Raw genomic sequence first — 22,275 nt, forward strand, 5'->3', positions numbered from 1 at the left:
TCAGCCATTCATTTCTAAGTGAGGTTTGCTCATAACTTATCTCTGAGTATCAACCATGACCTTTGTTAGTAGTCTGGATACACATCAAAAGAACCAAATAAATAATTTTGATACATAAGACAGTCAGATGCTAAAAACCTTTTGAATCACCAAAGTACAACATCCACTTGCCATATAAATGGTTGTAAAAAGGGAGAGGGACTGATCTATTGCATGTTGATCTTACAAAGAAGAGCTGGGTTATTTTTACCCTGCTTTTTACTACCCAAAGGAGTTGCAAAGCAGCTTACCCTTCCTCTCCCCACTATAGACAAGGTAAGCATCACCAAGAGAGCTTTGAGAAAACTGTGACTGGCCCAAGGTCACCCAGCTGGCTGCATGTGGAAAAGCGTAGAATCAAACCTGGTTCTCCAGATTAGAGACCACTGCTCTTAATTACTACACATTTCAGTGGGAGATAGATAGATAGATAGATAGATAGAGAGATAGATAGATAGATAGATAGATAGATAGATAGATAGATAGAGAGAGAGAGAGAGAGAGAGAGAGAGAGAGAGAGAGAGAGAGAGAGAGAGAGAGAGAGAGAGATAGGTCTTTTAATTTTCTTCAATGTAATCCTAAGTGTTTGAATATCCAAGATCTGTAGTGTGCATAACTGTACAAAATATAAGGAATATGCTACAAGGGGCATCAGAGGATATGTATATTTGGCATAATTAGATCAGGAACTACCTTGTATTTTTCAATCCAGTCTCCTCTTATGTCCTGACTGGCTCATTTGGAGACTTCCTGCTCCTCTGAGCATACTTCCTCCCTGCTTGCCTCATGAACAAACAGAACAGACTGAATAAATGCAGAACAGAACAGTCATACAGTTAAGTCTCTTCTCTCCTTTTTCTATACAAAGTTTGTTTTTCTGTTAAATAAAATCATTTTATTCCTTTAAGTCAGTGGTCCCCAACCCCCGGTCCGGGGACCGGTGCCGGTCCACAGATCAGTTGGTACCGGTCCGCAACTCCTCCTCCTCCTCCTTCCTGGCTGCTGCCTCGGGGGCTGCCCTGCTACTCTGCTACCGGCTCACCTTTGGTGCTCTCCGGCGGCCGCCATGGCTGGGGCTCCCCCTCAGCATGGCACTGCGCAGCTGCTGCTGGCAGCGCCCCCCAGTGGATGGCAGGACAGCAAGTGGAGCAGGGACTCAGGCGGCAGTGATATCCCTCGGCAAAAGACTACCCCCCCATACGGGCCTCAGTAAAACTGTCAAGCATTGACCGGTCCCCGGTGATAAAAAGGTTGGGGACCACTGCTTTAAATGATCTGGTGCTCTGAAACACTTTGCCTATGTAAACACTGCTAACACTAAGTTTTCGGATAAGGCAGGCCTAGGTGAGGAAGGGAAGAAACAAATCAAAGCATTATTTTCCTTTTCACTTCAGCTTTTCAGATACATGTTAATAACACAATTTAGACCAGGCTTGAATTTCCAAGAGACCCGCTTCCTGACTTCCTCTTTTGCCCTAAACCAATAAAGCCATTTATTACTGACAGATACTGACAGATTTACAAAAGTCAACATTATACAAATGCTAGCCCTGACCTAGATAGCCCTGTCAAGCCTGATTGTCTGGGCTGTAGTTTAGCAAGGCTCAGAAGCTTAGCAAGGCTGACCCTGGCTAGTATTTGGATGGGAGACATGCAAGGATATGGAGGAGCTCCTACAAATACACTAGGCACCATGCCGCAGAGGCAGGCAATGGCAAGCCACCTCCGAATGTCCCTTGCCTGGCTGCCCGATAATCCTTGGATCTTCTGACTACAGTACACGTGCCATACAATAAATAGCAATGCAGAAGCCAGTATCTCCCTCCCTCCGGGGAGGGCAGTATATAAGAAATAAATAAAATAAATAATAAAGAAATGTAAGGTTTTAAAAAAATAACTAAAAACAAATATGTGCAAAACTGAGGTGTCCCACCAAAGAAGTCACACTGATCCTGCTGAGTTTAGGCAAAACGGGCAATAGAAGGCCTTAAGTAGATATTTGGGCAGATATCACCCGAAACCCAAAAAGAATATAGTATTTTAAGAGTGATCTTGAATTCCTTAGTTAATAGTTTCCTTGGATAAAAATTAAAGGATAACAACAAATATGATCCATTTTTAAAGATGACAACTGGCATCAGCGTGTACTTATAAAAGTTAAGCCTTTATATATAGTGGAAAATAAAGGAAATTATATTCTCCGATACAATAAACCATCCTGAAGGAGACTGCTCTGACCTGGATAGCCCAGGCTGGCCTGCTCTTGACAGATATTAGAAAGTAAGCAGTGGTTGCCCTAGTTAGTATTTCAATGGGAGACCAACAAGTAAATAAAGGGCTGCGGGCTGCTATGCAGAGCCGGGCAATGGCAAACCACTTGCCGGTATCTTGCCTTCAAAGTCCTACATACAGTTGCCATAAATCAGCTGTGACCTGTCAGTTCTGGGCTAGGAAATTCCTGGAGATTTTGGGATAGGGTCAGCAAAGAAGACTCAGCAGGCTACAACCTCCAGAGAAAGCCCTTCCTCCTAAACAGCCATTTTCTCCAGAATTTATCTCTGTTGCCTGGGGAATCTGATGTAATTACAGATCTCCAGGACATATCTGGAGGTTGGCAATCCAACACACAGGAAATATTACAGAATTAACTTTCCAGCTCCATAATGTGATCCTGTGTAAATTGTACTGAAATTAGCAAGTGTTCAAGTAAATAAGATTACGATATAGCACGTTGACCATGAAAGAAATAATCCAACGAGGCAAATGCAAAATATAAACCTTTAATTTTAAGGCACAGAAACTAATCAATTAGATGGATAATCATTAAAAAAGTAAAGACGATGAATTTAAGAATTTTTAAAGTGAAGGTATTCCAGCAAGGTAGCCATGCCGCATAAAAAATACAAAGGGAATTTGCGGCACTTTAAAAACGTGCATTATTTTTTCTCAGCACAAGCTGTCACGCAGTCGGACCTAACTAAAAAAGAACGATTTCGTCCGGAAAGTTTGCTGGAATTAAACTCCGTCCCTGTGTAAAGCGCCGCGAAGCTGTTAAGCTTTTTCAACCCCGCTTGCTCCGCACTGAACAGAAGGCGATCCTCCCCTCCCGCAAGCAGAAGTGTGCACCCTGTACGTGCACGTATGGCAGCCGGCGAGCGAGGGAGCGAGCGTCGACGCCGACTCCGTGCGAGTAACCCTCAGACGTGCACTGTGGGCACTCGGGTTGGTGCATGCGTGCTAGTGCCCGTGCAGGGCCCCTCTCCGCCTGCGCCCTGCAAAGACGGCGCTGCGGCTGAGCCGAGGAGGGAATGCGCACACACTCGCGCAGGCGCGCCGCTCGTCTTCCCTCCTCCGAGAAGGCGCCGCCGAGCAATGCCGGGGCGCGCGCGGCAGCGGGGGGAAGGCGGCGGCTGCGGCATCAGCGGCGGCGGTTCCGAGCCCCTCCCCGCCTCCAGCCTCGCAGCGAGGAGCTCCCGCTGCTGCGCTCGCTCACGCTTCCCATGCCTGAAAAGCAGAGGGGGCTGCAGCACTGACGAGTGGCCCGCTCAGTTCCCCGGGAGGGAGCCGCTGGCCCGCTGCGGGGCCGCGCCACAAGACCGGGCACCGGCGGCGCCCTCACCTCGCTGCCTCAGCCCTGCCCGAGCAGCGCGGGGCAGCCGGCCGGGCTCGAGGAGTGCGGCGCGCGCCGAGCGGAATGGGAAGGGATCGGCGCGCGGCGGAGCCTCCCCGTCGCACCTCCCTCGTCTCTGCCTCTTCCCCTCCCCCCACGACCTCCTCGGCTCCGGGCTTAGCCGCAGCCCGCCGTCGAGCGCGCGCACGGACAGCCCCCCCCCCCCGCGCTTACCTTGCTTGCGCCACGGTTCACGCAAGGAGGGAGAGAGTGTGTGTGGGGTGGGGGGACCAGCAGTTGTCTCCGAACAAGCAGTTGGGGGGATTTAGGGGGGGAGGGGGACTTAGGGGGAACAGGCGCGCCTTTCTCTCTCTGACCGTTACGGCCGCTTCCTGCACGAGCATAGAGTGCGCGCGAGACGGGCAGGAAGGGCGCGCGCCGGAGGCGGGAACGTGCATGCGCGATGCGAGTGGGGCGCGCCCCCCGCAGGGAGAGGGCGGGCGCTACGCTTGAGAGCAAGAAGCGGCCGCTCGCGCCGGCCGCGAGGGGGAGGCCTGCTGGCGTTCCCTGCGTTCCCTCCGCGAGGCCGCGCTCGGAGCGGGCTCGTTGGCCAAGCGGAGTCTCGCGGCTGTGAGGGGGCACGCGTGGCCGCGCGGCGCCGAGGGCTTCGCTTTTGTCGGCCAGAGCTTTGTGTATGTGTTCACGGACCCAGTTCGGTCGCTGCTTTGCAGAATTATAGTCAGAACTTAATTTTGTTTCCTGCTGGACGTGTAAGAGCGTGCCTGTGTTTGCGCGCGCCTTTGCTAGCACCACAGCGTGCAGGGACGTTTACAGACAATAGCGCCTGTCTGCCTGACAGGAGAAGAGGCATCCGAGCAAACCGAAATCCCGACTGTGCTTTCCATTCGGGAGCAACCTTATTTCAGAACGGGTCTATCTTTACTCTCTGGCGCGCACACGCAATAGTGACTTGCGCCGCTTCAAGGGCTTAAACGGTTGGGGCAAGAACCTTTATATTTGAGTCGGGAGAAGGGAGTGCCTGAAACTGAATGGGCAGCTAGGAAGGATTGGGGAGAGGGGGGCGACAATGAGGACATAAGGAGGATTTCTGAGTCTAGAGAACAAATCTGCAAAATACAGCCCACCTAGAAGATTTTCATCTTGACTCTACAGAAGAGGTCAACACAGTTTGCAGTTTGAACATTATTTATTATTTTGTTTCATCCTTTTTTTTTTTACCTAAGAACGATGATAGCAAACTTTGACAGATGTACAAATACCACAACATGCAAAGTGTCCAGGAAATGATCAAAATGTGTTTTAACCAAAATCATTTTAATCAGTATGCACAGAAAAGGCCTGTATTTTGACAACTAGTAGAAAGGAAGTCCATTTCAGAGAACTGACAAGGTGTTGACCGGAACACCACTATAACATGCCATAGGAATAGAGTACAGCCAGAAGAGGAGATTAATTGGTCACCAATGTAGAAGTGGTCTCAACATTGGTCTCAAAATACAAATAATTTTACAGGTAAGGACCAGCAGTTTAAAGTAAGCCTGCTATCAAAGTGTACTAGTGTACTTGTTTCAAAATTGCCATAGGATCATAGTGACCCAAGTAAAAAGACGAGCTGCAGCATTTATACACTATTAGAAGTCTTCAAGTTGTATTCAGGTGCAGCCTCACAGGATTTTGCATAGGCATCAGCAGATTGGCATAACTAGATCAGCAGTGCCCTGAAGGGATAATTAAAAAATTTCTTGTAAATCAAAGAGGACACACATCTAGCAACTCCAGCCTTTTTCATTACTTGTTTGTTTGTTTATTTATTATTTGACTTGTATGCTGCCACTCTTGGCCCAGGTGGCTCATGCCGGTTTACATTAAAATATATATAACATAAAAAATTTAACCCGACACAATAATAGAGATAATAGAATTTGATGTAGGCAACCATTTGTCCGCTACTCCATCCCCCAAGGACCTCAACTCCTCTGGTCCCAGTTGAAGATTTCCAAACTCTTAAAATATTTCAGTAAGGACAATTTAATCCCAAAACTGGCAGATTAGTCCTTTACAAAACATTGACTCCTAACCAAAATCATTTTATCTGTTCTGGATTAAGTTTCAAATTGTTCCCCCTCATTCACTTCATCCAACTACTGACTGTAAGCAAAGAGAATGACCTGTTGAGGCCTAATTGACAGGTTATATAGTTGAGTGTTATTAGCATATTGATATACCCAATACCAAAATTATAGTACTGAAAAGTAGAGATCAGCTAACGGTGACACTTTGAAAATGTTTAAATATATGTAATGTATGCTTGCTTTATGTTTCTAACTTTTCATCTATTTTAGAGGTATAATCTACATGTTAAAAAATAAGACTTAACCTTTGAGGCTTTAAATAATCACTCCTACACTGACAAGGTTTACAACAATTTGATGTTGCTGATAAGAAAATAATCATTTGTCACAACAGTGGAATACAGGAGAGATATCTGTCTTACTTTTTTGGAAAAGTGATTTTTAGAGGGGGAACTATGTAGGGCTGGCCCTAGTTTTTTCATATTATTTTAACTGCATAACTATTTTAACTGCTGATAAGGCTAAAAGTTGTGCTGTGTTCCCTCAAGTCACATGGGAGAATGCTACAGAAGCCTTTGTCAAGTATCTGGTAGCAGTGCTTGGGTCTGGGCAAATTCTTTTCTGTAGTGATCCTTGATGCCTGACCATAATTATTTTAAATAACATATAGGTCTCGTTGGCCAGAGTGAATTTTAGAGTACCTTTTCATCCTAGGAGTTACTAGTTCTAACATTCAGTGCTGAGGCTTGATTCACACCATAGTTTTAGCCCATTCCATGCTATTGTGTACTGATGCTGTGTCAGTGTAATGCTTTTAAAATGACCTTTGCTGGAAGATCCAGACTTCTAGAGGGTTAATTTTTTTTTGCAGGGAAAACTTGTAGGGTGGATTTCTCTTGCTTCATCTCCCTCCCTGTCTTTCAAGCGGTATCCCTCCCCCCCCCCCCGCCACCGTAATCTATGATGCTTAACAAGACACTGGAGAAAGAGGGTGTACCCAGAGCCTTGCAGAGAGAAACAATAAAATCAGAGTCCAGTAGCACCTTTAAGACCAACAAAGATTTATTCAAGGTGTGAGCTTTCGAGTGCGAGCACCCTTCGTCAGACTATGATCTTCTTACATGACAGGGAATATATAGCAAAAATCAATTCTGTTACTTCTGTGTCACAACGAAATATAGCCAATGATAATCCTTTGTCAAAACAGTCAATCAATCCCCTAGAATTCAGTGTACTTTACAAAGAGAAACCTAAATGCTGCTATTAGAGATCAAAGGCTATCGCCTCCCCATATGTTGCTTGCTCCATACAACTGTGAGACATTCCTCCCAGGGAATTGCTGGTCACTTCCCAAGGCCAGGGAGTATTATCACAAATAAAATACATAGTGAAGAATATGGATACACAAGTTGAACAAGGTTAGCCTGAATAGTGAGATAAAAAGCCTTTGTCTCTATTGTCCTGGGTATGTCATAGTATTGAGTTTTGTAATAACAGTCACATAATCCCAATTAAAATAAATTGTGAGGAACGTGGATACACAAATTACATAAGGTTAGCATGCATAGTGAGATGAAAAAAACCTTTGTCCTTGTTGAGTCCACGGTGTGTGATGTTGCTTGTTTGTTGATCATATTGGTTTGGAAATAGCCTCCATGAAATCAACCAATATGGAGCTTTGTGCAAAAAAGGATGGTACTGTCCACCACCAATTCACATTGGATTGAGCTCACTGTAATGTAGAGTTACTCCACAGGAAAAATCAGAGGAATGGAAACTGTGCACAGTTTAACAAAAACTTAAATTGAATTAAGTTATATCAGGTTGAATCCAGAGTAAAGTATGTGTGCAGAAAAGGCCCAGGTTGGGAAATTGCAATGGAGAAATGTCTCCATGGAAAGCTATGAGAGAGAGATGAAGTGTCAGAGTGCAGCTCCCAGGTTAAGATAAAGAGAGACATCCCACCTGTACACACTTAGTTGATATAGAGCTTGACAACATCCAGGCATTCTGAGTTATACACTTCAGCAATGGAGGCAGGGTCTGAGGAGAGTTTGTAGAAGGGATTGAGTGCAGCATGGATGTAATCCTATATAGCAGGGGTGTTAAACATGGCGTGTGGGCCAGAATATTATTCTCTTATCTGTCCTGCAAACAAGTGAGAGGGAAGGAAGTCGAGAGGCTTCTGGGGAGCAAGTGAAATGTGGTTGTCAATAAATACAAGGGAAATTGCTAGAGGATGGAGCTGTGAGACTGAAGTAAAATAGTATGGAGTAATGACAGTGAAGGAAAAAGAGGAGGCATGGTGTTTTCCCCCCTCTCACCTCCTCTGACTGCAGCTCAGTGAAAACTAGTGAAGTTCCTACATGGGGTTGGGGGAGGTGATCAGCTAACTGCCATTACTGTACCAATTGACTTCATGGTTTTTTACATGGAAATCATGAGGGGTGTTGGCAAGAGTGGGTGAGTTGAGCAGTGGTTTGCCAATGAAGGGATGGGGCCAGAGTGGGGATAGAGGAAGGCCAGCATATGGATTGGGAGGCAACTCGGCTTTCTTGTGCATGCTGCTCTAAGGGGAAAGATGTTCCGGCCTCGGGAGTGGAGGAGCAAAGGAAAAAAGGTGCTGCTGTTACTGCACCACATATGAATAGCTGTGGAGCCAGAAGACAGCTTGTCAGGGGATGGAGGACAGCTGCCTCCTTTCTCCACCTGTTCTCAGCCCTTCAAGGAAAAGGGGTCACAGAAGGACAGAAACACCCCCTGGAGGTTTTAGAAACAGCCTCAGGATTTTCTGTCTTTTATTGTGTTTGTCTAGTGTCATCTGCAAATTTAATGAGTACCCTCTCTATTCATTTATCCAAATCATTTATAAATGTTGAACACAGGGTTCAGGACAGATCCGAGTCACTCCACTTATCAATCCTCTCCAAGAAGATGACGAACCATTTACAAGCACCCTTTGAGTGTGATCTGTCAACCAGTTCTCGATCTACCTAACAGTACATTTGGTGTGTCCTCAGTTTGATGTATATCATCGCCCTTTAGCTAACTATCTGAAGAAATGGAAATTCAGCTGTGTTGATGAGAAACATTGGATTAAAATGATACTAAATATGAGGGAATCAGCAATTATTGTAAAAGTAGCTAAGTTTTTGCTGACAATTTTAAATGAAAATCTTTTTACGACGGAATCTACATCTGGAACTGTTTGAAATTTTTGTTTTACGCTTGGCAATTTTATGCCAATAAAGGTATTCTGATTCTACCTAACAGTAATAGGATCTATACTGCATTTTACCAACTTGTCAATAAGAATATAATGTGGAACCTTATCAGAATCAAGGTAAACTATGTTCACAGCATTCTCCTAATCTAGCAAGGTAGTAACTTTTTCAAATAATGTGATAAGGTTAGTCTGACATGACTTGTTTTTGAGAAAGTCATGCTGACTCTTAGTAATTACAGCCATCTGCTCTAGCTGCTCAAGGACTGACTGAAGATTTGTTCTAAAATTTTGCCAGCTATAGACGTCAATCCTCCTTTTCCTCCTTGTAGATGGAGACAACATTTGTCCACCTCAAATCTTCTGGTACTTCACCTGTTCTCTAAGAATGGTCAAAAGTAATGGACAGAGGCTCAGAAAATATATCTGTAAGGTTTTTTTAGTACCTTTGGATGAAATTCATCTGATCCAGAGGATTTGGAAGTAGGAATTGAGCTGTTCAGCCATCTCTTCATCAACTGTTCCAATGTCACTTTCTTGTCCTAACTTTACCATGTCCCTATTATTTTTCTTACTTTGAATATAACTAAAGAATTTTTTTTTTAGCACTTCTTGCTAGCCTAAGCTCATACTGAGCTTAGCTTTCCTAACCCTCTATGGTTATTTGTTTATATTCCTCCTTGGTTAGAAGGTCCTCCTTCCATTTCCTAAATGAGTCTTTTTAATTACTCAATTATTTTTAAAGCTGTTTATGGAGCCACCCTGGTTTCCTTAGGTTCCTCTCAGTTTTCCTTCTTAAAGGAATTGTTTGCAATTATTCCACTTTTGAGAGACTTCTTGGGTTTCCATCTCAAGTTTTTCTGACCACGGGATTCTACCCAATATAACTTGGTTTGTTAAAATTTGCTCTCCTGAAGTCCAGCCTGTATGTGTAACTATGTACAGCATTTCTCTTCCCCAAGATCATAAAGTCCAAAATAACATGGTCATTACTATAAAGTGCACCCACAACTTTTACCTCATCAACCAGTTCTTCCCTATTGGTGAGAATCAAATCTAAAACAGCAGACCCCCTGGTTGACCCTTTCACTTAATGGGAAATGAAGTTGTCAGCAAGACAAGAATGTATTGGACTCTTTATTTTTAGCAGAGCTGGTCCTCCAACAGATATCTGGGTAATTGTGTGATGATTGCTGAAAGGCTAGTGGGAAATCAGTCCTTACTTGTGCACTTGCCAATAAATGACAGAAAAATGAAATAAAATGGTAACCTTCCACCTACAGTGGTATTTGTAGGTTCATTAAATATTTAATTACAGTTGTCAAAATTTGACTGGTCAGTTGATTGGTTCAGTCCAACTCTAGTCTTTGGAAAACCAATTATTTTCTCAGTGCATTTTTTATCCTCCTGTTCTGAGATAATAGTTTGTACATTTATTTTTACTGGTTTTTAATAGAAGAAAAATGTCTTCATTTTTAAACATTCTGCTTGATATTTCAGTTCAAACTGATACAGTTCCATTCATATGCTGCCATCATTCATATCTTAAAATGTATATAGACTGAGATCTTCACTAGTGTGTCCATGCATGTTCCTTTCTGTGTGATATACAGCCCATAGGGCTAAATAAATGTTAGCTTTTATTTATGGTGTTAACGTAACACTAAGGAAAGTCAGAAGTTGCAATGTTTAATTTACAATTGAATTTTTGAACACAATTGGAATCCTTTGTTACAAATTGACTTCAACCAGCTCCAAGCAGCTGTTCTCCAGTTTCACTCAGCCAGACAGAGTTTCTTTACCTTATCTGCTCTCTCAACTGCTGTTTTCTAACTGACTGATCATTAACATTCCACTGGCTCTCATTGATCCATTGCTGTTTGGCATTTAATTAACCGAGTAGAATTTTTGATATATTTAGTGTAGTTCTTAGACTAATTCTGCACACAGGTGTAAAATGCGTACCGCCTCCTGCTTGCAAACACGCAATAGGAAACCACACACTTGCAAACTTCCTGACAGGAGACTCCTCCGGTGTTATCCCGCTGCCTCATCAATGAGGTGGCGGCAAAGCAGGAAGCATGGACAACCCAAACATCTCCCTCCCCCTCCGTTCCACGGATTATCGATTGATGCAAGCCACCAATCCCTTCGCAGTGGTTCTTTTTAGGACTCAAACTTCCTTCTCCCCCCCCCCCCCGAGTCCCAGTTTTTTAAAAAATACACTTCCATGTTGCTATGGGGAAGCGTCAACAATAAAAAGTCTGCTACTGGCCTTTTTCTGGGCACAATTCAAAGTGGTGGTTCTTTCCTTTTGAACCCTAAATGGCTTGAAACCTAGCTATCTGAAGGTTTAGCTTCTCCCAAACTATCCAGCTTGCCAGTGTAAATCTTCCTCTCATAGCCCGGTTCTCCATGCTTATTTTCAGAAGTAAGGGTGAGCCTCACCTAAAGATGGCTTTGTGTTTATGAGTGTGCTAGAGCTTTGTCTTCCCTTTTCATGCTCACCTAGTGTCCAGTTTTTGGTTTTAGGTTAGAACACATCCTTCAATCTAGGCTTTTTAATCTTATTAACTTTAAAATAATCTACTCTGTTTATATGGACAGATTATATACTGCTTAATTTTAAGGGCTGTTGTATTTCTTTGCTATCCCATAGTATAATTCTACCATTTTCTAGTTATGTATAACAGGTATTAAATTATAAAGAAAAATTATCCCAATATATGGTTTAAAGTAGATCTTATTATGTTAGCATGGAAGAGGATGAAAAACCAAAAGATTGAGACAAAGCAACTGTTAGAAACAGGCAAGAGCTTTTTATTTCATCTGGCACAGAATTAGGCAGTCAACCCAAAAACAATTATTAAAAAGCAACATTTATTTCCCAAGAAGTATTCTCAACAAAGTTCACTAACATTGAGCCACCACTGTGCACTTGTTATTCTAGCAGTGAGCACCCATTCTAAATAGACAAATGTTATGAACAATCAGTAGCTTTTGATAGCATTCTTATTTTAATGTCATGCTAAAATGTAACATGGCAGCAACCTTGGACATAAAAATCAATCTATCCCGTTAAAATAGTTTCTGGTACTGTGCTCAGAACAATGATAATGCTGATTTTCAAGTGTCTATTACAGATATAATCTTATTGTATGAACCAAGAACTGTTTATTGTCTAAGTACCTGCTTGCCACTACCATTTAAACTAGTTTTGAGAACCCCACCTTTTCAGCCATTTCAAAATGTTTCCCACATTTTAATAGTAACTCAGCTCTACAAATTGCCGAATTAAAAAAACAAACAAAAAACAAATAAGCTGCCTGCAGAAAGTTTTCACAATGTAACTATTAGTTATTATTTTTGCCAACAATGTAAATACTACCTAAAAGGAATAGTAATGTAGTTTCAGAATCTGAAGTTTTTTTTTACACTTGATGCCTTAATAAGAACTTAATGTAGTCTTCTGAGAAGCATGGCATATTCATCCCCTCAATAGCTGCCTCAAGAAAAAAAAAAGACGCTTTTGGTTTTCACAGGAATGGGAGGAAGCAATAACAACTGGATGCTATAGTCAAAGGATGGGATTAAAAAGAAAATTTGAAACGTCACACAAAATGATCAATATTTGCTTTTATTAAGTAAAAAGATTATGGTTAGACTGAAGAACAAGCTATGCAAACAGGATCTTCAAGAAAAATTAAAAATGACTGGGTGAAGGTTGATTCTTAGGTCAACAGCAAGGATGCTCCTGTGAGTCAGGTAAGAATACAAGTGTTGTAGTATTGTAAACATATCCAAGAGTTGAAGATGCATCAGCTTACAGCTGTGACTAGAATAAAGGGTTAATCAAAATGTGGCATCTGGGAAGGGGTAATTAGTATCTTTTTGGTGATCTGGTTAAGTGTATAAACTTATTGCATGAACATTCCAGACGTGCAAGTTCATGTATGCCTATATTTCTGTAACATAAGAATTACCTAGAGAACATTTTTAGTAGAGATAAATAAAAATAAACATTCATCTTGATCCAGTTTTCCAGGAGGCCCATTAACAAGGTAGATACTTCTTAGGCTTGATCAGATGATCGGATGTCCTATGTAACTGCCTGTAGGAATGTACTGTGCCACCAGCTGGCTCATGATTTTGGGAAGATGCCACTTTGCTAAACCAGAAGTTCCACCTGGTGTAAACTCATGGCAATCTTGAATTTAAGAATTAGTATGGCCATTTCTCAAGTTTATATGGCCATATACATTCTAATTATACAATCCCAACAAGGTCACAAGTCTGTTGGTAATTATACAATACTGTAGAAGTCACAGAACACCTGAACAGGTCATGTACTTCTGTACATACAAGAACTATTGGATCAGGGCTCTTATTTTCATATAGTTTCTTTATTTTCCTTCTCTAAAAATATTTATTCCATGTAATCTACTGTAAAAGAACTGATCTAACTTCACAGAAGCCCCTGCCATTCAAGTCACTTGAGGAAACATTTGTTTACATTTAACTTTTACCAGTGTACATCACAACCAGCAAAAGTTGCCGTACATATATCTGATAGCTCTACAAAATACACTTTATTATCTTTTCTCTTTGATTAAAGAATAGTGTTCAAAGGGCTAATGAGCAGCTAGCCAAAAATAGTAAGGGCACAACCAACCCAAATTAAGCATTTAAAAAATCCCATCCATTTCAATCCTATTGAAACAAACAGAAGTGCTTAACTTTGATTTGATTGTGTCCAGAGTACTTGTTGTAATAGGTAATTTTATCATGAGTTAGAATGGAAAATACAAAAGGAATTTTTCACAAGCCAATGCTTAAAAAATAGCTGATTATATTCTTTCATTTAATTTATGTGAAGCATGTTACACAGCTATATAATACAGAAGTTGGATGTCATCTGTCCTATGTACACAACTGTACACTAGAGAAGGGGTTTGTTTACACTATTGTTTTTCAGGCTTCTATTTTCTATGTGTACTTGTAAATACAGTGTGGGATGGTGGAAGAACATATGCACATTAAAATGTCTATTATATCATACAAATGGTATTTGAAGTTTTGAGTACAGAAAACATGTTCTTAGACATAGACCAATACAAATTTGGATGCATTTACCACTTTTATTTCACTATGCAGAAACATACATTCACCATGTGTTGTGATGTGACTGACAGTGTAATGAAGACAATATCCCTTAAAGGGATGTGAAAACCAAATATCAACGAATTTTTCAGTAGGTGTTCTGTACAGTTTAAGGCTTAACTCTCTCCTAAATAGGAAAATGCAACCACGCTCTGAAAAGAAACATTTTCTCTGAGAACGAAAGGGATTTTTTAAAAAATCAAGATTTTAGAGTAATAATGCTAAGGAATGCATACACTTAAAATAATCACAACATAATTTATTGGATAAGGATTTGTGGTGGAAGATTTCTAACTTTAAACTTTGAATAATCTAAAATTATTAATACCTATTAAAGGTTTAAAATCAGGTAAACAAAGCACATCTTGTAACGATTTAAACAATGTTAGAGATTGATCATTGTTTATTAGACAATAATAAAACCAGATGACACAAGTATATGATTCAAAGTGTTTACTGAATAAAGTGAGTTATTGGCACATCTAAGGTGATAAAACATTATACACAGTACCTATACAGCTTTTAGCGTTTTAGGGTAATATTTATTTACCCTAAACAAAAGTTTTGCCACCTAGGAAAATTATCTGCTTATACTTCCAATAATCTGTGAAGGCATGAACTGTTTTGTGTGTAACATGAGATCGTTCTTTTATATTGGTGATGAACGTGCAGGCATAGATGGAAACTTAGTCTTGGAAAATTAAAATGCTGCTTTTTTTTGTAATTTGTTTGTTGCTTCATGCAATATTGGGTTACTAATGCTGATTCAGATTGCTGTAAATGGGACAATATTTCTGCCAGTGTCTTTAGTAGCAATCAAGATAACTTCTTCCACATTGACATTTTCTCTGGAGAGATGTAAGCCTGCTGGGTAGAACCAAGACTCCATGTAGGTTCTGTTACTCCCAATGGCGTAAATACTGAATTCATATGAAAGCTACATTATTCCTGCAGTAGAGAGAATGCAGTTAAATTCAATGAAATAATTGATAAGAAATTATAGTAGGAAATGACTGTGCTACAAGCAGTATTATAACTATCTGAGTCTAGTAGAATTAACTCTTTATAGCAGGGCTAATTCCAAGATCAGTATGAAATATGCATGACTTCCAGGAAAACTGTATCAGGCATTCAATTCATGCATTCAGTTCTTATAAAGCAATATGCAAAAATTCCATAAAACTACAGTGGGACTCATTTCATGTTTTTGAGCCTGGTGAAACAGGGAAAAATCTGTCTTTTATGTAGGAAAAATTGCAGTAACTTTTTGGGCAGAATGAAGTATAGTTCAATAAACAATGTATCTAGTCAACTTTTGAAACTGCAGCAAAAAGGAGTAATCAGTTTTGGAAGGGGGGTTTAAAGCTCAATGATGTGGCACATGCTTTGCAGGCAGAGCATACCAGGTTCAATCTTCTACATGATCTGGAAAGATTTTTTTCCCATGAAACCAGAGATCCACTGTACATCAGAGTAGATTCTACTGGATCATACAGACTCAATATAATATAGCTGCTTGTGTTAATTATTTATTCAAACAATTGTAAGAAGTGATATGGTGCCTGAAATACATCAAATTTTTATACTGTTTCCAAATACTTTGCAAAGGAGACCCACCAATGAAATGTTTTCGTTTCCTGATCTATCATGAATATCCACCCGAGAAATTTTCTTCATCCTTTATTTTATCTACCCCTTAAAGTAGTTACCTGTAAATCTATTAAGAAGGCCCCCCAAATCCATTGGTGAGTCCCAACCTTCCATATGGGAATGTATGATTTATATCAACATTAGGGACTACACACTGCTTGAAACTGTTGCTGTCAGTTCACACAAAGCAGGAAAAAATACCTTTTTGCATACAACATTCAAAGCCACCTACAGAAGATGCTAGTATTAAGGGTACTTGCATAGCATGTTAGTATGCACAATGTAATCTAGCACATGCATATAATAATTGCAATACTGTCAAGATGCCTGTTCAGCTACAGGCTGTCAGCATGCCTTTGTTGAAGTATAGCAGACAAGGAAATCTGTATTGTCTCCCCACAAGAAACAATGCACAGTAGTAGCCATGTAAAAACAAGGAGACGAAGAGATGTAGATCCGTGCTTACTCCAAAGTTAGCTATAACAACATTTAAATGTGGTTCAATCATATCTGAATGTGGCAGTAAAAGCCTACAATTCTGATATTTCTGTCCATAATATGACAGGCTGAAGCCATAACCAAATACATATTTACAGTTTAAAACATTTCTTTGCTTCCCCCCAAGCCATATGTGTACACTGTCTTCAGAAATTATTTAGGAGCACACTGGACTATGGAAAACGCATAACTGTAAGCAAGCAGACACAAGCAAATGGGTTTATTCTATTTTTCTAACTGGCACTGTTCCAGGTCGGGGGGGGGGGAAAACCTGTGGCCGCATGGGCATAAAGTAAATTTCAGAATTACTGTTTCCATGTAGAGTAGTACAAATGCCAGAGAGAATAAATAGAGAGGGTTAGAGATGAATTCCGAAAGAAAAAATGCCTTTGTCACATGCCAGCTCAGTGCGTGTCTGGGAAAAATCTCAGCCTCTTACCTGTGGTCAATCCTCCCCATCTTCTGGTGTGATTTCTGTCTCTTTATGTACCACTACTTTGGTCACTGACATGTCAGGGTGCTGCTCTTTGGCCTCTTTAATTGCCTGAGCCAGCGCCTAGCCCAAGGAAACCACAGAAGGGCAAAAACAAGAAGGAGGTGGAACATGCATGATCAGTAGCAAGGTGAAGAGAGATTCATGATAAATTACACAGTTTGCAAATGAGGAAAAGTGATTCAGAACAGGAGTATCATCTTTGATCTAAAGACTAATCAATTTTAAAGGCATGCCAGTACTAACAATATCCTTAGATTTATAGTTAGAATGTAGCAGACTAATTTGGGGATAACTTATAGCTTATATATACTATACCTGATCATGGTCAATGTCTGCATCTCCTGTGATGACTATTCGTTTTTCAATTCTTGTCTCTGATATGCCTCCTTTCACTGTCTAAAGTAAAGAAACAAACACTAACAAACAGTGGCAGTTAACTTTTGGTCCCAGTGTCCAGCAGAATACATGTATAGCTTTTGCAACTACTGCCAAGTGTTTATAGGGGTATATGTTGGGAGGTGAGTTGGATGTATTGTGAGGATGTGCATAGCCCATGACCAGCTACCACTCTTGATAAGACACACACTGTCTTCCAGGGTGGCTTTGTTTAACAAATGTCTTACTCTTGTGGGGGGGGGGTGTACTGAAGACTTTCCTTGATCATCAGAATTATGTATCTAGGTGTTATTAGAGCTATATTTCTGGACCCCTGCGTTCCTATTTTCAGAGTTAGTAATTAACAGTTTAGTTGTTCAGTAATTAATTTACTTGATTAAAAGAAACTCTGTGGGAAACAGGCCTAAGTTTTTTTGGTTCAGGATGATGAGACAAGATTCAAGCTTGAATATCCAATTTAAGTTTAATTTTTCGTAAATAGCACTTGTAAGAGGCCTTGAATTGGACTGGGATTGTGATACAAAGAAAGCTTGAGGTATTTCCTGAATTATCTTTTTTCCAAGTTCATTTGGAGCTGAATTTTGTCTTGTACAGGAAAAAATTATTTGCCCAGACAACTTGGCAAATATTGGCACTATGGGGCCATCTGAGGCCAGAAAAGTGGTAGACAGAAACCTACTCCCCTCCCAGCTTCAGTCCAAATCAAGGTCTCCACAGCTAGTACATACAATAGTAGCAACAACAAAAGAATTTCTACCATTTTATCTGGTTGCCCACTTTTTAATCTATTTCATAAAAGTCAAACCCATTTTAGCAAGAGCCTTCTCAAGAACTTACTTTGGTGATGTGTGTAGTAGTTGTAGTACTGGTAGTTTCAGATGTAATGGTCTGTGCACTCATCAGAACTCCAGGCTCTGAATCAGCACAAGTATCTGCCTAAGGGAAACAAATAATGATATATTAAAGATTTTGATTATACTAATCTATAGTTCAGTGTCTTTTGATATTATCAGCCATGGTATCCTCGACAGCCTATCTTAGATGTGGCTTGGAAACAGTTATTGTTAGTTCTTATCCTTCTTACTGCGAGCTTAAATTGATTCTGGGTAATGGTAGAGGACGGGAAGGCCTGGAGGATCATTGTCCACGGGGTCGCAATGGGTCCGATACGACTTTACAACTAACAACAACATCCTTCTTACAGTGGCAGGATGTGCTAAAGAACAGTGGTCCTCAACCCCCGGTCCAGAGACTGGGACTGGTCCATGGATCCGTTGGTACTGGGCTGTGGCTCCTCGTCGTCCTGCTCCCTGGCTACTGCCTCGGGAGCTGCCCTGCCACTATGCTGCTGGCTAACCTCTGGTGGTGTTCTCCAGTGGCCGCCATGGCTGGGGCTCCCCCTCAGTGTGGCACTGCACAGCTGCAGCTGGCAGCGCCCCCCAGTGGGCGGCAGGAAGTCAGGGGTGCCGGTGGGAGAGCAAGTGGAGCAGAGTCTCAGGTGGCGGCAGTGACGTAGCTCGGCAGATGACTACCCCCCTCCTCCTCAGTAAAATTGTCAAGTGTTGACTGGTCCCCAGTGATAAAAAGGTTGGGGACCATTGCTAAAGAACACTCTGACCCCTGGGGTCCCACAAAGTTCCATATTGTCCCCCGTGGTATTTAACATCTATGTAAAGCCACTGAGAGATATCATCCAAATATTTTAAAGGTCATTAACATGCTGATGCCACTGAACTCTCTTTTTCCTTTCCATTTCAGGGAGATAATGAAAATATTAAACTAGTGTCTGGAAGCAGTCAAGATTTTAGATGAGAATGAACAAACTAAAGATTAATTCAAACAAAATGGAAGTGCTGTTGAGGGTAGTAAATCTAATATGGCAGTTGGTATAAGATGTTGTTGATGGGTTTGGACTACTGTCTGAAAGATCAGGTATGTAGTCTGGGAGCACTCTTTTGCACAGGTGGATAGGAGGACCTTTCACCAGTCAGAAAAGGGTGGTATATAAATAAAATATTGTCTTATTACTTATAGCCTGGTTTACCAGTCTGTCTTTGCCACTATCATACATGTGTTCAAAACAGCTAGATCAGCCAACTGTAATGTGTTCTAGGTACAGTTTCTCTGAAGACAATTGAGAAAATGCAACTGGAGCAAAATGAATTGACCAGAATGTTTACAGAAATGAACATATACAACCAAGAATAAATTAGTTATACTGGTTTCCAATTTGGTGGCCATGCCTAATTCAAATTGCAGTTTTTTGACCCTCAAGGTCCTGAATTCCCAAAGAATTCCCTCAAGGTCCTGAATTCCCATAGTAATGGGGAATCTTGGTCTTGGTCACCAGCAACACAACCTTATACCTGTGGATCTTTTCTAGCTTCTTCATGGCTGCCATTCCCAGTCTCAGCTGCCTTCTGATTTCTTGGCTGCAGTCTGCCTTTAGGTTGATGACAGCGCCAAAGAGTAGAAAACCTAGTTCTTTCTTCATTGTCAGCCTTAAAGTTGTATAATTCCTGAGGAGTTATTACTTCATTTTCAGCTACAATCCTAACCTACTTTAATTTTCATCACTAGTTGTTTAAAGTCTTCACTATTTTCTGTCAGTAATCATCTGCATGCCTGAAATGTCCCTTCCACCAGTTTTCGTTTCACTTTCATCTAAATCTAATCCAGTTTTCTTTATATGTTCTGCATTAGATTGAACATATAGGGAGATAAAATGCATCCTTGTCTGACACCTTTGCCAACTGGAAATAATTCTTTCCTAATGGTAGCCTCTTGTCTGGAGTACAGGTTGCACACCAAAACCATCAGATGTTATGGTACATCTGTTTCTTTTAAAACCAAACATAACTTTTCATTATTCACACAGTCAAAAGCTTTGCAGTAATCTATGAAAAAACAACCTGATATTCTTCTGAAATTCTCTTGTATGCTCCAGTTGCTGATGTAAATTTGCACCATGATCCTTAGTTGTCTTTGTCTTCTGAATCAAGGTTGAACATCAGGTATATTACATATATGCTAAGTCTTTGTTATAAGATTTAAAGCATCACTACTTGAATGACAAATTAATGTGATGGTTTAACAGCTGCTGCAATGTTTGACATCTTTTAAGAATTGGAATGTAGACTTAGCATTTCCAGTCTTGTGTTTTCTGTATTTGCTGGCATATTGTTAAGATGTTGATGGACTCCATTTCTGTGGCTTGAAGGAGATCTGATATCCTTTCTACTCCTGGTGTAGTTCTCACCTTTGAGTGCCACTTTCACTTCACTTTCTAAAACGTTTTTCTTCAAAAGATTCTTTGAATCTATCACCCTTTCTCATCTGTAGATTTTCAGTGTATTGTTCCAATTTTTTTCTTAATTTTGTCCTGTTCAGTTAATTATTTCCATGTTGATGCTTTAAATTTTCCACTTGATTTTTTGGATGTTGTGAATAACAAAGTTGCATTTATTATTCATGTATTTAATTTATATACTGCCGTCCCACACTGGCACAAGGTGGTATATAACGATAACAGAAATAGCCTATTAATTCAACATTAATAAAAACATTAAAAACCTTTAAAATATCACAATGTAAACAGTACAATATCTTACTGGTGTAGTCCATTTAGGTGTTCTCTGAGGTTTTTTGAGGGGATAGGGGGCTGTTTGATGTTATTGGATTACTGGCCCGAACCAACAGTTTGGTGAAAGAGCTCTGTCTTGCAGGCCCTGTGGAACTAAGCCAGTTCCGACTGGGCCTGGATCTCCTTAGGGAGCTCATTCCACCAAGTAGTGGCCAGGACTGAAAATACCCTGGCCCTGGTTGAGGCCAGATGTACATCCTGTTGTCCAGGGACTACCAGACACTTAATATTCACAGAGGTCAGCTCTCTTTGGGAGATAGAGGCAGTGAAGCAGTCCCTTAGGCAGGCCAGGTAAGAGCAATTTTGTTTTCAGCATTTACCATCTGTGCAGTCCACATGGGGATTTGAGCAAGTTATTTTATCAAGTGGTGGGGTATGCTCCCAGCTGAATAATGAATGCAGTACTGCCTTGTCAGTTGAGCTTCTAACCTTGTTTGCAGATGTAACACATAGTGGCATGCAAACAAGTCTGCTGACTGCCATGTAGCATATCCACTACAAATCTCCATTGAGGAAAGCTGCAGAAGCAGCTATAACTCAGGAAGAATGGGCATGAATATTTAGCGTGCATGGTATCTTGGCTAACAAATAGAGATAATCCATCTGGATAATGTCTGGGAAGAGGCACTCTTAATCATAGAATCATAGAGTTGGAAGGGGCCATACAGGTCATCTAGTCCAACCCCCTGCTCAACGCAGGATTAGCCCTAAGCATCCTAAAGCATCCAAGAAAAGTGTGTATCCAACCTTTGCTTGAAGACTGCCAGTGAGGTGGAGCTCACCACCTCCTTAGGCAGCCTATTCCACTGCTGAACTACTCTGACTGTGAAAAACTTTTTTCCTGATATCTAGCCTATATCGTTGTACTTGAAGTTTAAACCCATTACTGCGTGTCCTCTCCTCTGCAGCCAACAGAAACAGCATCCTGCCCTCCTCCAAGTGACAACCTTTCAAATACTTAAAGAGGGCTATCATGTCCCCTCTCAACCTCCTTTTCTCCAGGCTGAACATTCCCAAGTCCCTCAACCTATCTTCATAGGGCTTGGTCCGTTGGCCCCAGATCATCCTCGTCGCTCTCCTCTGTACCCTTTCAATTTTATCTACGTCCTTCTTGAAGTGAGGCCTCCAGAACTGCACACAGTACTCCAAGTGTGGTCTGACCAGTGCCGTATACAATGGGACTATGACATCTTGTGATTTTGATGTGATGCCTCTGTTGATACAGCCCAAAATGGCATTTGCCTTTTTTACCGCTGCATCACACTGCCTCCTCATGTTTAGTTTACAATCCACAAGTACCCCAAGGTCTCGTTCACACACAGTGTTACCTAGAAGCGAATCCCCCATCCAGTAGGCATGCTTTTCATTTTTCTGACCAAGATGCAGAACTTTACACTTATCTTTATTAAATTGCATCTTGTTCTCATTTGCCCATTTTCCCATTGTGTTCAGATCTCGTTGAACTCT

At 41.1% G+C, this 22,275-nt stretch overlaps 2 protein-coding genes across 39 annotated transcripts in view; both read right to left on the reverse strand.

Annotated features, from left to right (window-relative positions):
* The window catches only part of ZBTB14 (zinc finger and BTB domain containing 14), a 9,314-nt gene extending 5,107 nt beyond the window's left edge, over positions 1–4,207 (reverse strand). Inside the window, exon 1 of one of the 2 annotated variants that reach the window (XM_077352690.1) lies at positions 3,884–4,207. The gene's annotated coding sequence lies outside the window, so the exon portion shown is untranslated. Of the gene's footprint in view, positions 1–732; positions 3,816–3,883 lie in introns of those variants that run through there. The other variant, XM_077352691.1, reaches the window with a different exon arrangement.
* Positions 4,208–14,089: 9,882 nt separating this feature from the next.
* Positions 14,090–22,275, reverse strand: part of EPB41L3 (erythrocyte membrane protein band 4.1 like 3) — a 163,166-nt gene continuing 154,980 nt past the window's right edge. For 36 of the 37 annotated variants that reach the window (XM_077352701.1, XM_077352716.1, XM_077352717.1 and 33 more), the window contains 4 exons: positions 18,003–18,101; positions 17,085–17,165; positions 16,713–16,829; positions 14,090–15,073 (listed from right to left, as the gene is read on the reverse strand). In XM_077352701.1, coding sequence (XP_077208816.1) covers positions 16,719–16,829; positions 17,085–17,165; positions 18,003–18,101 — 291 coding nt within the window. In that variant the 3' untranslated portion in view covers positions 14,090–15,073; positions 16,713–16,718. The remainder of the gene's footprint in view (positions 15,074–16,712; positions 16,830–17,084; positions 17,166–18,002; positions 18,102–22,275) is intronic. The other variant, XM_077352709.1, reaches the window with a different exon arrangement.

Source organism: Paroedura picta, chromosome 9 (genome assembly GCF_049243985.1).
Source record: "Paroedura picta isolate Pp20150507F chromosome 9, Ppicta_v3.0, whole genome shotgun sequence".
Taxonomy (NCBI): Eukaryota; Metazoa; Chordata; class Lepidosauria; order Squamata; family Gekkonidae; genus Paroedura; species Paroedura picta.